We start from the raw sequence: 16,849 nt of genomic DNA on the forward strand, positions 1-16,849 counted from the left end.
GCCTGGGCGACAGAGCGAGACTCCATCTCAAAACAAAACAGAAAAAATCAGGGAAAACCTCATTAACCCTTTGGGACCAGAGAGGGAGAGAGCCCCCAGGTGCCACGTGTCTCCCATGCCCATGCTTCTACTTGACCTCTCTACTTTGGCAGACCTAGCTGAAAGGTGTAGGTGTGTTTTCCTCCTGTGGAATTCATTCCCCTGGCCATCTATAATCTACTCTCAAGCAAGGCAACAGGCAGGCATTTACCTAAGTTGTAATCTTATCTGGAGATGTTCCCAAGTGTGGCCCAGACTTGTGTTTTCCAACAAAAGTCTGACTCATTGTTGTACACAATCATTTGTTTTATTTGAAAACATGTCTACACTGCATTGAGCACCAACACAGGTGTGACCAAGAAACCCACAGTCCTGTCCCCGCAGGCACTGGGTCCAGTGTATGACTTGGGGTGGACTGTTATTTTTCACAGTGAGCGGGGAAGAAAGGATAGGAAAGAAAAGATGGCCATTATCCCAACTCCTGTTCAGGAATCTGAACAATGAAAGTTATTTAAACTCATCCAGCTCTTCTCATTCCCCTTCTCTCAATCAGCTGGTGTTCAAATATGGAATCTGAGGCCGAGCGCAGTGGCACACGCCTGTAATCCCAGCACTTTGGGAGGCCGAGGCGGGCAGATCACCAAGTCAAGAGATAGAGATCATCCTCGCCGATACGGTGAAACCCCATCTCTACTAAAAATAAAAAAATTGGCCGGGTGTGGTGGTAGGAACCTGTAGTCCCAGCTACTCAGGAGGCTGAGGCAGGAGAATTGCTTTTTGACATCCTGACACATGTACAATTGCCGGGAGGCAGGGTTGCAGACTGCGTTTCACAAAAAAAAAAAAAAAAAAATGGAATCTGAGCTGGTGGGGCCAGCTGGATTTGGGAACACACAGACACACTGTTTAAAATAACATCCAGACATCATTGCAAAAAATGGGAGGAATGGGCTGTGCTTCCGAATGATAGTTTACTTTTTCCTGTTTTATGAATGCTTACAAATTTAGAGGATACCAGAATTGCACAACCGCCATCATGACAGAGCATCTGCTCAGTGTAAAAACTTTGTTTAGGAAAAAAAAAAAAATCCAATGGATATATGGGAAGAGAAGTGCCAGGCTGGATGGTGCTGAGACAGAATGACCCCTTGGGCTCCTTTATTTTGTTCTTTTCAACAGGACCCCACAGATATTTGCGGTATGTCATGAGGACTGGGGATATCTTCTATTTTTAAATCAGGTATTTAGTCAAGCTGCTTTTAAAAGTAAGATTGTACAAATTGATTTTTGTTCCCTGTATCTTTCCTCAGAGGCAGAAAGTGAATGTTATAAAACTGGCAGATTTTATTTCTCATACCAGAGGCTCACACAGGATTTCTTTCTGCACGGGGGCCAACTGGCTCTTGGTTTCAAACACACTTGAGCCTCTAGCACCATTAAGCATCCAGCAGCTTCCTCGGCATCCAGGCTGAGATATCCATATTCCAGAACAAAGCAGCCAATGTGAAGGATGTGCATCATTGGGAAGAGAGAAGGCTGCCCCCTTAGCCCTGGCTCCTCATCATCTGAGGGAAGTGGAGGGGGCAGGTGGGAGCAAGCTTAGAGTCACCAAGTCATGGCTGGAGAAGGATTTGGGTAAAGCAACTCTAGAGGCTGCCTGGTGGCCTACTTGGGAGAAACAAAGTGCCTTTGAGACTATCGACTTCCTGCTTGTGATCTAAAATGGATGTCTTTGAAATGATTAATCTGGACCAGCTAAAGGCAGTTGTTCACCACGTGTTATCCAAGTTTAGATTTCCTACTTGATTATTCACACCAGATCAGGCTTTAAAAGATAGACCAAACTAGACCAGAATGTGTACATTTCAGCAGATCAGCAATTGCAAAATGCTGGTGCTATTTACTGACGTAGCACTGGATCCAAGGACTCCGTGGATATAAATATTTCCAGATTCCTCTGCATTTTAACAATAACAAGAATGGTCAGACGGAGACACATGGTTACAGCATATAATATCGATCCAATGGTCCAGTGTTAGTTACAAATCAGTTTATACAGTTTTGCTCCATTTTCTACGAATGTTGTCTTTCAAATAATCTTTTATAGAATGTATATTCAAAAACATGTTGGAACAGCAAATGTTTAGAGGAGCCAGGTCTGGTGAACAGTCTTTCCTTCGGTTATTTTGGCAAGCGGAGAGGTCACCGTGGATTCTGAGTGGGCCAGGCAAGTGTTCCACGGGTCATCTTCTCCCACGAGCTCAGGGACAGGGCACAGAGTCAGAAACGGTCTTTTTTTAAGCACGTTGGCAGCAGGGCATAACCCTTCAGCTCTTTAGGGCCTGTGAAAATAGAGAAGGGTGACGGTCGTGTCTCTTACTGGCATTGTGAATAGTAACTCCGTGAGTCCTTTTTCCTATTGTCCTTTGCTCTAAATCTTCCAAGTTCTGACACCTGGTGATCATCTCTTGTTCCTGACATTCCTCCTCCATGCCTTCGTCCTCACACAGCAGGGTCAAACTGCCTGGCTTTTCCAAACACGCTAAGTCCACAGCTGTGTTGCCCCTGTATCCCTCAACCCTCCAGGTGTTTATCACTTGTTCTCTCCCCTCCCTTCCATCATATATCATCCCTCCAACTCATATAAGAAAAAGGTTTTTGGCCGGGCGCGGTGGCTCATGCCTGTAATCACAGCATTTTGGGAGGCTGAGGTGGGTGGATCACGAGGTCAGGAGATCGAGACCATCCTGGCCAACATGGTGAAACCCTATCTCTACTAAAAAATACAAAAAATTAGCCAGGTGTGGTGGTGCATGCCTGTAGTCCCAGCTACTTGAGAGGCGGAGGCAGGGGAATCGCTTGAACCTGGGAGTCAGAGGTTGCAGTGAGCCGAGATCGCACTACTCCATCCAGCCTGGTGACAGAGCAAGACTGTCTCAAAAAAAAAAAAAAAAAGAAAGAGAAAGAAAAAGGTTTCCTCTGGCCATGAGTGTAGATATTCTGAATTCTTAAGGAAGCTTAATGAGGAGAAAAAACTCCTTCCCTTCAACAACAGTCAAAGCTAGGAGTCTATGACCACGTATGTGGGTGCACGCAGGGCAAGAGTAGAAGATCTCAATGAAAAAGACCCCATCCTCAGTGGAACTCCTAATCCGAATGGGCTGCTGACTCTGTGACAGGCGGTTTTCTAGAAGCCTTTTCTCTGATGGTTGGAGACGGGCTGATTAGGCATCAGATTAAAACTTGGTTTGGGTTTTCTTCCAAGTTCAGTTAGTTGGAAAATTAAAACAAGAGATCAAATGTGGTCAGATCTCAACAGAAGTCAACTTACAAGCCACCTCTGGCTCTGATTCTCTTATTTTGGAAATTTATAAGGTCTAAGTAGACATTTGTCCTTCTGGGGAAACTTCAGATGTAGTCCTTTTGAAGATGAAGAGGCTCTTTCTTATTTTTAAGAGACACGGTCTTGCTCTGTCACCCAGGCTGGAGTGCAGTGGCACAATCATAGCTCACTGCAGCCTCAAATTCCTGGGCACAAGTCAACCTCCTGCCTCAGCCTCTCAAAGCACTGGGATTCCAGGTGTGAGCCACTGCACTCAAGAGCCCCAAGTAAGGAACTTTGGAACATGACCATTGTACCAGAGATTATTTTTTTGAGACAGGGTCTTACTATGTTGCCCAGGCTGGTCTGCAGGTGCCCAGCAGCTGAGACTACAGGCACGAGCCACCACACCCAGCTTATATTAGAGATTTCTATTAGTTCAAAGATTTGAGTACTGGACATGATGGGCTTCATTTACCTATCACATGGGTGTAAGCTATTTACTTACGAGTACCTTCCCGACATTTTTCGCATAACCACAACGATGATTCCACCAATGAAGCCGATGGCTAGTAAGACCCCAACTATGATTCCAACCAGGGTCACTGTTGCCAAACCATCTGAACAAGAGAGAGAAAAAAAGCATGAGCCCCAGAGGAAAAATGCATCGGTGATAAAATATGTAACATATAAACAAAGCCACTGCCCTACTGCACATAGCAAATATTGCTCTATGTTGTTTGAGCATGGAGCATTTCTTCCAAAAGGAGAAAATCTGGGCTAGTCTAATCCTATTTTACAAATGGGAAGATTTCTGGGTCTGAGGATCTATCAACGTAACATTCACACTGGCTTAAGTGTTAATTTTTGGGCAGTGTTTACGTATGACTATTAAGTTGGCCCCTATTTTCATCCTTAGTAATGATGAACTGTGATATGATACCATTCCCCATATCTGACATTAAGGGAATAGACTCATCTGAGGTTTGCTTAGTTTCAAATACAAGAAATTCCCTTTTCTCTCTTTAAAAAAAAAAAAAAAAAAAAAAAGCTTGAAATCTGTTCTTGGAATGTTTTCTATCTGCTCTCATTGACTGCAATCCAGAAAAGAACGCAATTCGTCTCAACAATTAGCTTCGAAGAAATTTTTAAAAACCCCCAGTAAGAGTATTTTGATGCCAAAATCTAGCCTACCTTTCTCAACTGTTGTCTGTGTGTCTCCATCCACTTTCTCTGTGAATAGAAAGATATAATAATGTAGAATTATTAGGGTTTAATAACTATAATTTAACAATTGGCAAAAGATGAATTTACCCAAGTGGAAAGCAGCAAAACATAAACCAAGAGGATGGCTTTTTAAATAAATTGGATCCGGGGATTTTTAAACAAGCCCCGATGTGACACCGTCTTTGTAACTATTATTATCTAACTTATGAACCGTTATTCACACCAATGGGTTCATAGCACTTTTCTATGTATTAATTTTATAGTTTAGAAAGCAGAGTAAAGGAAACTGAGCCACAAAGACCTTAAATAAATGACCAAGGAGTATCAGAGGTTAAGGTAGCAGAAGAATCCAGAGCTGTGGATTCTTAGTCCAATGTCAAGATCACAGAGAAGGGAGAGACTGTGAAGAGGTATTACTCACTTTGAGATTAATACTTTAGTTTGGGAAGATGTGACCAAGATTGTGATTAGTCTCAATATCTATTTCCTGCTACTTCTTTGGTAGCAAAATCCAAATTTTTACAAGGCAACAATAGGCCCAGCTAAGTTTCATGAGCAAATACACCCTTTGTGTTTGTGCCACTGTTATTTTAGGGTCTCTATCTGCAGTCAAACCCAGTCTAATAGTTACAATGTGAGTATTTGTCATTGTGAGTTTCTTTTGAATAATTTTATGCAATAACCTATTTAAAAATAAAAATGTCTTTTCTTCTTGACCTCTTTATATAACGAGTCCTTAACTCCTCTGGGTGGTGGCTATTGACTAGTTTGCAGATAGAGAAAAAGTCAAGATGCCTTGATTTAATAAGAAATTGGAGAAGTTAATCATCAATCAGGCCCTGCCCTAAAATCTTAGTTCACAGCTTGCAAAATACCCCAGATATCCAGTAGCTTCCCTAATCAGTGGTAAAACTAGCCAACTATCATGTAAAAGATGCCTACTTTTTCTAATGGTTGGGTTTGAAAACCATCCCTTTTGTGCCAAGGTTCTCCTCAGCACAAGGCCCCTCCTCAAGATGGCCCCAGGGTACAGGTCCCAGAAACCAGCACTCCCTGCACAAGCTAAGCCCATGGGTATAGAGCACGTAAGAGCTCATGCTGACTGTGCTACCCCACCATATAGGACACGGCTGGATTTGAGCTTTCCCAGAACAAAGACGGTATCAAATCAACTCCCCAAATGTCACTGATAGAAGTCAACTGCCTGAAGAGATAAGTCAATCATTTGCTGATCACGTCCTACCACGTGGCAGCTGACAGGCTCTTAATATACCATTATCAAAGACACCATTGGTTAGAAAATATACTACTAAAGTTTGTGGAGGATTTGTTACTAAATTAGAGCTTATTAGTGCCATATTTCCCATCTCCCTCCCAATGGCACTGTGATCATAAGCATGCATCATACATGTGCACGTCATCGTATTTGGGTGTTTCACAGCAAAACTGAACATCTGCTGCCCTAATAAAATTACCCCTTCAAAACTGAGTGCTTATAATGACATTTTGGCTCACATGTGAAAATGTCTTGGAATAATGATGTATTAAGTAGGAATGTGCACTCAGTCACAATTTTTTGTGACAGGAAGGGGCAATTTTGTGACAGGGTGGGGCAGGGGACAGGAAGAAACAGTAACATGAGTTACTTCCCAGGCAACTGAGAATTTTTTTAAAGGAACAGAAAAGGAGTACGAAGTATGACAGAATATTCAACATGGATGGCAGAATTTTCTGCTGCTGATTAGCTGTCAACTCATGTTACAAATGAGCAATTCTCCAAAATTTTGAAATGTTTTCCAATGATCATTTATATTGATTATTCTTTCTTTGCTTAGCTCAACTTGGCTTTCTCTGGTGTTTAAATGTTAACCATTTCTTTAACAGCTTGGAGTGAGCTTCAGGTTTTATCTCAAAGCCCTTTATAAGGTTCCCCCCCGCCAACACTGTGGTAAAACATGCAGGATAAAATGTACTAATTAACCATTTTTAAATGTGCAGTTCAGTGGTATTAAGTACATTCACACTATTGTTCAATCATCACCACCATCCACCTCCTGAACCCCTTTCATCTTGCAAAACTGGAACTCTACCCACTAAACAGTAACTCCTCATTCTCCTCTTCCCCCAGCCCCTGGCAACCACCACTCTACTTTATGTCTCCATGAATTTGACTATTCAAGGGGTCTCATATAAGTAGAGACATATAGTATTTTTTTTGTATTGGTTTATTTCACTTTGCATAATGTCCTTAAGTTTCCTCCATGTTGTATTATGTGTCTGCATTTTCATTTTCAAGGCTGAATAATATTCCATCATATACACCACATTTTGCTTATCTATCCAACTATCCATGGCCACTTGAGTTGTTTCTGTATTTTAGCTATTGTGAATAATGCTGCTATAAACATGGGGGTACAAAAAAAAAAGCTTGTTTTTTTTTTTTGTTGTTGTTGTTGTTTTTTTTTTTGAGATGGATTCTTGCACTGTCGCCCAGGTTGGAGTGCAGTGGCGTCATCTGGGCTCACTGTAAGCTCCACCTCCTGGGTTCAGGCCATTCTCCTGCCTCAGCCTCCCAAGTAGCTGGGACTACAGGCGCCTGCCACCACTCCTGGCTAATTTTTAGTATTTTCAGTACAGACGGGGTTTCACCGTGTTAGCCAGGATGGTCTCGATCTCCTGACCTTGTGATCCGCCCGCCTCGGCCTCCCAAAGTGCTCGGATTACAGGCGTGAGCCACCGCGCCAGGTGGAGAACAGATTCTTGCACCATGCATACAGACATGAACTCAAGGTAGGGTGCTAAGTATTCATATAGAATCTATTAAGATTTACAGAGGATGGCTGAGTGTCGTGCCCTTGGGTGTCAACACAAAGTTCTTCACGTCACATTCTATCCACTTGGGGTCCGCCATGCAATCTCAGTAGCTACTTAACTCACCCTGTGCGGGTGTTATCACTAGTTATTCTAGGTAGAGAGGTATGTTCAGCAACCCACTAAACCAAATGTATCAATTGAAATAGAATTCTGAACCTACCATATAAAGCTTGGTTCAGAAGTCACTCTTGCATCCCAATATGCCCCCTATTAATTATTATATTTGTTGATGGACTTTGGAATGCACCGATTATGCAAAAGTAGATCAGCCCCCATGGAGGTGGCTGGTTTTCTTACCCGTGGAGTGACTGGTGGCCACGTTTGAGGCTGTGGCGCTTGGACTTTGTTCTTGCGCGTGGACTGTGCTTTCTGAAGTTGGCAGATCCTCGATGCGAATGCCTGTTACACTGTTGACACTTGTTGCCACCTATTGTAGGTGTAAATGAGGAAAAACAGGAAATAAAGCCTACTGTCTTTAAAATATATACCCTGCCTTATAAAAGGATTTAAGGTGGCATAAAAATATGGAACATATGATGGCATGAATTGCAAGTAGAAGAAAATGAACAGAACAATTAGATCTTGAAGAGACAGTTGTACACACATGTTCATAGCAGCATTATTCACAACAGCCAAAAGTGGTAGCAACCCAAGCGTCTGCAGACAGAAGAATGGATACACAGTATGGTCTATACATGCAACAGAACATTATTCAGCTTTATTTTTTTATTTTTTGTTTTTATTTTTTTGAGATGGAGTTTCGCTCGTTGCCCAGGCTGGAGTGCAATGGTGCAGTCTCGTTTCACCGCAAGCTTTGCCTTCCAGGTTCATGCAATTCTCCTACCTCAGCCTCCCGAGTAGCTGGGATTACAGGCGCCTGCCACCACACCCAGCTAATTTTCTATATTTAGTAGAGATGGGGTTTCTCCATGTTGGTCAGGCTGGCCTCGAACTCCCGACCTCAGGTGATGCCTGCCTTGGCCTCCCAAAGTGCTAGGATTACAGGCGTGAGTCACCACACCCAGCCTGTTCAGCTTTAAAAAGGATGAACATTCTGACACATGCCACAGCATGGATGAACCTTGAGGACATTATGCTAAGTGAAACAAACCAGTCACAAAAGACAAGTACTGTATGATTCAACTTACATGAGGTGCCTAGGAGTCAAATTCATAAGATAGAAAGTAGAATAGTGGCTGCCAGGGGCTGGGGGAAGGGAAGAATGAGTTATTGTTTCATGGGTATAGAGTTTCAGTTTTATAGGATGAAAAGTTCTGGAGATCGGTTTGATGATGTGAATATACTTAACACTACTGAATTGTACACTTAAAAATGGTTGAGATGATAAATTTCATGTTATTTTTTTAACCACAATAAAAAACATATGCTAATGAGCACCTCCTATGGGCCCAGCATGGTTCCAAGCCCTGGGACTATAATGTGAATAATATAAATTCTCTGCTCTCTTGAAGCTGGCATTCTGGGGTGGGGAAGCAGAATATGAACATTTAGTAGGTAAATAAGTACAAAGGGTGGTTTGATATGATTTTGAGTGCTTTGAAAGAAATACAAGCTAGCCTTGTCTAGACTAGACTAGACTAGCCTTTGGAAAATTTATTCTGTAAAGGGCCAGATGGGTAAATATTTCAGCTGTACAGGCCACACAGTCTCTATTCTAACTAATCAACTCTACTCTTACAGTAGGAAAGCAGCCAGACAATTCTCAACTGAATGGGCATTGCTGTGTTCCAATAAAACTTCATTTACAAACACAGTGGGCGGGCCAAATCTGGTGGGTAGTTTGCTGACCTAAGGGCTAGAGGGTGACTTCTGATGGAGGTGGGGGTGAGACTACTTTAGGCTGTTTGAGATGGCATCAACCTTGAGATGCGTACGAAAAAGTCAGCCATTCTGTAATTTACCCCTCCCGCTGTAACGACTCTTCCCGCCAAAACTGTCTTTCCAGTTAGCCAATCGGGCTCAGCTTAAATTGTGCTGTCCAACTCCAGCCAATGGACACAGTAGTAGGGACAAACTGCATTAAGAATAAAAAAACCCTTTCCCTCCTTTGTTCGGTGTGCTCTTGTGACAACCAGTCCTGCGAGAAACACCCTTCTACAGAAATAAATTTGCCTTGGTGAAAAATCTTTTGTTTAAGTGTTCGTTTTCTCTGCGACTCTGAGCTTTACTTCCAACAGATGTGGGGGTGAGATTACTTTAGGCCGTTTGAGATGGCATCAAACTTGAGAATTATAAGAAAAAGTCAGCCATGGAAAGATCTGGGCAGTGTTCTAGGCAGAGAAAACCAAAGCCTAAGTTGGAACAAGCTTAGTGTGTTCAAAGGTCAGAAAGGCCAAGATGGCAGAAAAAGAGAAAGTTAAGGAGATGCTGGTGTACAGGTCAGATAGGCAGGCAGGAACCTCCGTTCTGTTACCAAAGAAATCATAGATTCCCTCAAAGGTCGAGGATGCGGCTCATTGACCTCCTCAATCCCTCCCAATGCCTGGCACCTTCTCTTGTCTATGGTAGGTAGGTAACACATATGAGGAGTTAATTAAAATTCATCTGGTTAAGAATGTGTTGGTCGAGAGGCTAAATAGTCTATAATCTTGTGGTCTGTGGACTGATTCTAGTCCTGTTTATTACCAGTCTCTAGTGAGAAAACAAATTGAGACTGACTGACTTATTTATTTATTTATTTTTTGAGGCGGAGTTTCACTCTCGTTGCCCAGGCTGGAGTGCAGTGGTGCGATCTCGGCTCACTGCAACCTCCACCTCCCGGGTTCAAGCTATTCTCCTGTCTCAGCCTCCCGAGCAGCTGGGATCACAGGTGCACACCACCACGCCCAGCTAATTTTTGTATTTTTAAGAGAGACAAGGTTTCATTATCTTGGTCAGGCTGATCTCGAACTCCTGACCTCAGGTGATCCACCTGCCTCAGCCTCCCAAAGTGCTGGGATTACAGGTGTGAGCCACCACGCCCGGCCGAGAAGATATATTTAGAACCCTTTATAGCAATGACATTGCCACAACACCCAAGAAAACTTTCATTGTATTGAAAGTTGGGCTGTAACACATTGGAAATGTAAAATCCTGGCTCCTTTTACCAATTTGAGAAGCTCTGGCTTCTACTCTCAAACCACCTGTGATCAGCACACCAGCTAAGTGGACGAAATTGGGAAAGACAGTAACTCCTCACTTAACGTTGTTGATAGATTCTTGGAAACTGCGACTTTAAGGAAAATGACATGCAGCAGGTCCTCAAATAATGTTGGTTCTTTCTAAGTCATTTTGCTTCAAGTCACAGTTTCCAAGAACCTATCAACAACATTAAGTGAGGACTTATTCTTCTTTGTTGAGCCACGTAACTATTCCTTGGTATGGTGGCTCATGCTGATTTTATAGATAGATATATTTTTATATAAAGTAAATTAATATACATCATAGCCTTGCATGTGATCACATGCCTACGGAAAAAATTCCTCTCTTCCCAGGACACTGACCAGAGTTGTCAAGCCAGACTTATAGCGGTCTTCGCTGGTTCCTGGAGTCACCACATCATCTTCGGCACCTGGCACGGCAAAGCCACCTTCCAAACCTGTAGTCTCAGTGTCATCTTCTGGCTGGCCTGTGCTGGCTGAAGAAGAAAGATTGAGTCAGAGCTTAAGGTGGAAATTGCATAAGCAGACTGAACTTGTCGGCTACATTCGGATTATTTTCTTTTCCATTTCTTTCGGAATTTTTTGTTTTATTTTTGGTCCTTTTTGTGGCTTACTGTGGTGCCAGAAACCAAACCATTCTCCTTGCAGCACTTCTGACACATCAACACCCTGGTTATCTCCATTGCAAAGCAAAGGAAAATGAAAACATTAAAAGGTAGAGCAGCCAAGCCCCTCCCTGGGGCCCCACCGAGGTGGCCTGGACAGGGGACGTACATCTTTCCTTTTCAATAAGGAACCAGATTCTTCCTGGTGTCATTTCATATGATGAATTAATATATTCATCTAGACCTAAAAACTCTAAATTAGAGTCAACAGGAAAGATTTCTAAACACACCCCTTTGCAGACTCCATGCAAATGCGGGGTCTCCATCTTTTTATTATTTTTTTCTCTACCTTTTCAAATTAATTTTTTTTAAGAGACAGGCTCTCCCTCTGTTGCTGAGGCTAGAGTACAGAGGCACATTCATGGCTCACTATAACCTCAAACTCCTGGGCTCAAGCGATCCTCTCGTCTCAGTCTCCAAAGTAGCGGGGACTACAAGTGCTCACCACCACACCCAACTTCCATCTTTTTAAAAGCAAACTCTCTCTCCATTTAATTTTAAGACTGCTGTTCACTTGGACAATTAGAACCATAGGCTCTGACCACAGACCTCGTAGATTACATGGAGTTTTACCTCTTACTTTACAGTTGAGATTACTGTCTACAGGGGAGGGTCAGTAATATGCTTAGGGATGCCAAGACACCAACAGAACACTTAGTACACCAAGAGTCAAACTAGCTGGGTGCAGTGGCTCACGCCTGTAATCCCCAACACTTTGAGAGGCCAAGGTGGGTGGATCATTTGAGGTCAGGAATTTAAGGTCAGGAATTTGAGACCAGCCTGGCCAACATGGTGAAACTCTGTCTCTACTAAAAATACAAAAATTAGCCTGGTGTGGTGGTGGGTACCTATAATCCTAGCTACTCAGGAGGCTGAGGCAGGAAAATTGCTTGAATCCAGGAAGCAGAGGTTACAGTAAGCTGAGATTGCATCACTGCACTCCAGCTTAAACCCAATCTCCAAAAAAAAAAGAGCCAAACTAATGAACTGCCCTTGGCCCTGGCTTTTCCGCATTAACATTTGGACAAATGATGTGTCATGCCAATGAAAAAGGTTTCTGGGCCAGGTGTGGTGGCTCACGCCTGTAATCCCAGCACTTTAGGAGGCCAAGGCAGGTGGATCACAAGGTCAAGAGATAGAGACCATCCTGGCCAACGTGGTGAAACCCCATCTCTACTAAAAATACAAAAATTAGCTGGGCATGGGGTTGCATGCCTGTAGTCCCAGCTACTCGGGAGGCTGAGGCAGGAGAATCGCTTGAACATGGGAGGTGGGGGTTGCAGTGAGCCAAGATCACACCACTGCACTCCAACCTGGTGACAGAGCAGGACTCCGTCTCAAAGAAAAAAAAAGGTTTCTGCTGGAGCAGGGAATTGGAGTGGACTACCAGGCTGAATTCTACAATGAGAGACAGAGCAGATAACAGCAGTATCCTCTTCTTCAACTTCTGTTGCAGTGACCCAAACTACTCATGACCATGCTCAATTATCATCTCTAAAAATCACCAAACAACCCTCTTTGTGCATTAAAAATGTGACTCACTGGCCATGGGCTTCTTCCCTAAACTCCAGTGGTTCTGGAAATTCCATGACTAAATACAGTTGCAAAATAAACAAGCATACACATCCCAGGAGCGAGGGGGAGGGAGGTGCTTGGAAATTCTTCGTGTAATGAAAGAGCAGATGTTTGTGTCTAGGCAGCACTTACATTAGCAATCCATTCCTTGCCTTAAGATACCTTATTCTCCCCACTGCTTAGACAGCCCAGCCAGAGGCACAGCTAATAAATATTTGATTATAGCTTCTTTGATGCCTACAGGGAGGAAGCCTCTGAAGTAAGTTCACTTGTTCTATGAGCCTGCTCTTTGATTCTAGAGTCCTAATCCAGTAGAGATGGCTTTGGATGAGCTACCTACACATTTTTTTTAATCTGGGGGTGTACAGCGAGGGGTTTACCAGTTAGCAATAACCGAATATTTCCGTGCATGCAAATGGTTTGCCTCTCCATGTGGCCTTTTGCTGGAGTAGGGGGAGAGGTGAGGGTTGGTGATTGGCTCCTACAAAAATGTATGACTTGTGGTGTAGGCAAACGTTTACTGTGTATTTGTTGAGCTCAATGGGAAATATCCCTTTGCCAGACAAGTAGTCCTTATTGAAAAACTTACTAAGCTTCCCATTTTATTTCTTCCTTGCCTGGTTTGAACTTAGTTAACAAATCATCAATTTTAAAAATGTTTTCTGGAGCGGTTTAGTACAATCACTTACTTATTTGGTGTATCTAACTTAAAACAATCCTTGCTTTAAAAAAAAAAAAATCAAGTGCTCAATGAAATTAGATTGAATTCTTTCATAGAAAGCTCAGTTCATTGAAAGCGTAACTTTATAAAAATTCCTTCTTGTTCTTTTCTACCCTTGGCCCACAGAGCCAAGTACTAAAATCGCTCTGAATGGAGAAAAGGCGTTTTATGAATGACAGTCAGGATTAAGATGCATGTCTTTTGTCTCACCGCCCTGGCATTCTTTTTGCTCCATGGGAAAGCTGAACTTTAACAAGAAATCCCCAGTTGTCCCTCTTATTATCTTGGCTGAAGGATTCCCTGGGTGAAGAGTTCCTACTAGGCCAGCTGCCGAGTTTCCAGCCAGCATCTCATGTCTTTTCCCCTTCCTCCTGAAATTCAAATCATGTACTGATGCCTTCACTTTCCAATCCTCTTTTCCCCAAGACATATGTGTGCACAGGCATACATATGCACGCACACACACATACACACACACATACAGGGATGCACATATGTGCAGACACACAATTGTTTCTACAAGCGTAGAGTGACGAATTTGCCATCATAAACCAATACCCACAACCTAGCTTGCAGGTTCAGTTCTGGAGTGGTGTACCAGCGTGCTCACATAAACACCCTTTCCTGCCACACCCAGCCTCAGCCAAACACGGCTCAGTGGAAGTTTCCAAATGCGGCAGCAAACGATCCACTTACTTTGAAATTTGTTGTTGTGGTGATTATTTTAAAAAGCTAGGCAGGGCTGGGCGCGGTGGCTCACACCTATAATCCCAGCACTTTGGGAGGTGGAGGTGGGTGGATCACGAGGTCAGGAGTTCAAGACCAGCCTGGCCAAGATGGTGAAACCCCGTCTCTACTAAAAATACAAAAATTAGCCTGGCGCAGTGGCAGGTGCCTGTAACCCCAACTACTCGGGAGGCTGAGGCAGGAGAATCACTTGAACTCGGGGGGCGGAGGTTGCAGTGAGCTGAGATCATGCCACTGCACTCCAGCCTGAGTGGCAAAGTGAGACTCTGTCTTAAAAAAAAAAAAAAAAAGCTAGGCTGAAGTTTCTATTTCCTAGGAGAAGATGATTTGATAAATCAACTGTCACTTGGGGTTCTTAATTTTTGAGAACAAATAAACGTAAGCAATGCTTATTGATATGAAATCACTAACTATGAATAACTTTTATCTTTGCATTCATGTCTAATAACCCGCTAGATTGCACACATTACAGGATGGCATTTCTTTTGTCTTTTTTTTGAGATGGAGTTTCACTCTTGTCACCCAGGCTGGAGTGCAATGGTACAATTTCGGCTCACTACAACCTCCGCCTCCTGGGTTCAAGCGATTCTCCTGTCTCAGCCTCCCAAGTAGCTGGGATTACAGGTGTGCACCACCAAGCCCAGCTAATTTTTATATTTTTAGTAGAGATGGCATTTCACCATGTTGGCCAGGCTAGTCTCGAACTCCTGCCCTCAGGTGATCTGCCTGCCTCGGCCTCCCAAAGTGGGCATTTCTTTTTTAAACAGAATTTCTTTCTATCTCTCTCTGTTTTTTTCTCTCTCTCTCTCCTTTGTATTTATAGAGATGACATCTCATTTTATTTATATATACATATATATTTGTAGAGACGAGGTCTCACTACATTGCCCAGGCTGCTCTTAAACTCCTGGGTTCAAGCAGTCCTCCCACCTCAGCCTTGCAAAGTGCTGGGATCACAGGCATGAGCCACTGTGCCCAGCCTGCCATTTCTTTAAAAATACTTTAGAGTTGGCCAGGCACGGTGGCTTACGCCTGTAATCCCAGCACTTTTGGAGGCTGAGGCGGGTGGATCACCTGAGTCAGGAGTTCAAGATCAGCCTGGCCAACATGGTGAGACCCCGTCTCTACTGAAAATACAAAAAAAATTAGCCAGGCATGGTGGTGCACACCTGTAATCCCAGCTACTGGGGAGGCTGAGGCGGGAGAATCACTTGAACCCAGGAGGCAGAGATTGCAGTGAGCCGAGATTGAGCCATTGCACTCCAGCCTGGGAGACAAAAAAAAGAAGTACTTTTGAGTTTAGATGTAACATTCAATCAGGCTGTTATTGTAATAGTCCAAATTCTTAATAAAAATCTTTTGAATAAGTGATTTCAGTCTTTTGGTTTGATTTACACTTCTTTGATTTGTGGAGCGAGTTGTTTCATCCATTTGTCTTCTTTTGTGACCGTTTTTGTAATGGTCACATGGCATTCCCTCTTATAAGCACTGTTCATACCTTAAGAATGTATTCTTTGACCTATATGCTGCTGGCATTTTTTTTTTTGAGACGGAGTCTTGCTCTGTCGCCCAGGCTGGAGTGCAGTGGCACGATCTCGGCTCACTGCAAGCTCTGCCTCCTGGGTTCACGCCATTCTCCTGCCTCAGCCTCCCAAGTAGCTGGGACTACAGGTGCCCACCACCACACCCGGCTAATTTTTTTGTATTTTTTAGTAGAGACAGGGTTTCACCATGTTAGCCAGGATGGTCTTGATCTCCTGACCTTGTGATCCACCTGCCTCGGCCTCTCGAAGTGCTGAGCCACCCAAAGGCATGAGCCACCCAAAAGCATGAGCCACCGCACCCGGCCTACATCTTTCTTTTGCAAATGACCAAGCTATCAGTAGTCAAACTTATTAAACTTGTTTTCTCTTTGACATCACACTCACAAACTCTTCCTCAAGATCACATAAATATTCACCTATGTTTTCCTTATGGTATTGTACTTACGTTTAATATTTTTGTCTGTTTATTTTGAAGTATTATAATAAAAGAGAAATATAATTTCCCCCCAAAAGATTAGCCAATCACCCTGATAAATCCTCTTTTCCCCACTGCTTCAAAACCAGCTCTCATTGAGACAAATCTTTTCTTTCCAATACTATGTCATGGCTGGGTGCAGTGGCTCAGGCCTGTAATCCCAGCACTTTGGTAGGCCAAGGCGGGCAGATCACCTGAGGCCAGGAGTTTGAGACCATCCTGACCAACATGGCAAAATGCTATCCCTACTAAAAATACAAAAATTAAGTAGGCAGGATAGCACATGCCTGCAGTCCCAGCTACTCAGGAGGCTGAGGCAGGAGAATCGTTTGAACCCAGGAGGCAGACGTTGCAGGGAGCCAAGATTGTGCCACTGCACTGCAGCCTGGGTGACAGAGCAAGACATGGTCCCAAAACAAACAAATACTATGTCACAGTTACAGGAGAAACTTAGCACAAGGCCCAGCTTAAGTGGCCTGGACTATCCCCTTAGTCCAAA

At 43.3% G+C, this 16,849-nt stretch overlaps 1 protein-coding gene across 2 annotated transcripts in view; it reads right to left on the reverse strand.

The window, feature by feature from the left end:
* Positions 1-327: 327 nt before the first annotated feature.
* The window catches only part of PDPN (podoplanin), a 31,293-nt gene continuing 14,771 nt past the window's right edge, over positions 328-16,849 (reverse strand). Inside the window, exons 2-6 of one of the 2 annotated variants that reach the window (XM_003806267.5) lie at positions 10,966-11,099; positions 7,760-7,889; positions 4,556-4,594; positions 3,870-3,981; positions 328-2,381 (exon numbers count right to left, since the gene is read on the reverse strand). In XM_003806267.5, the coding sequence (XP_003806315.1) occupies positions 2,375-2,381; positions 3,870-3,981; positions 4,556-4,594; positions 7,760-7,889; positions 10,966-11,099 (422 nt within the window). In that variant the 3' untranslated portion in view covers positions 328-2,374. The remainder of the gene's footprint in view (positions 2,382-3,869; positions 3,982-4,555; positions 4,595-7,759; positions 7,890-10,965; positions 11,100-16,849) is intronic. The other variant, XM_008951858.4, reaches the window with a different exon arrangement.

Source organism: Pan paniscus, chromosome 1 (assembly GCF_029289425.2).
Source record: "Pan paniscus chromosome 1, NHGRI_mPanPan1-v2.0_pri, whole genome shotgun sequence".
Classification (NCBI taxonomy): Eukaryota; Metazoa; Chordata; class Mammalia; order Primates; family Hominidae; genus Pan; species Pan paniscus.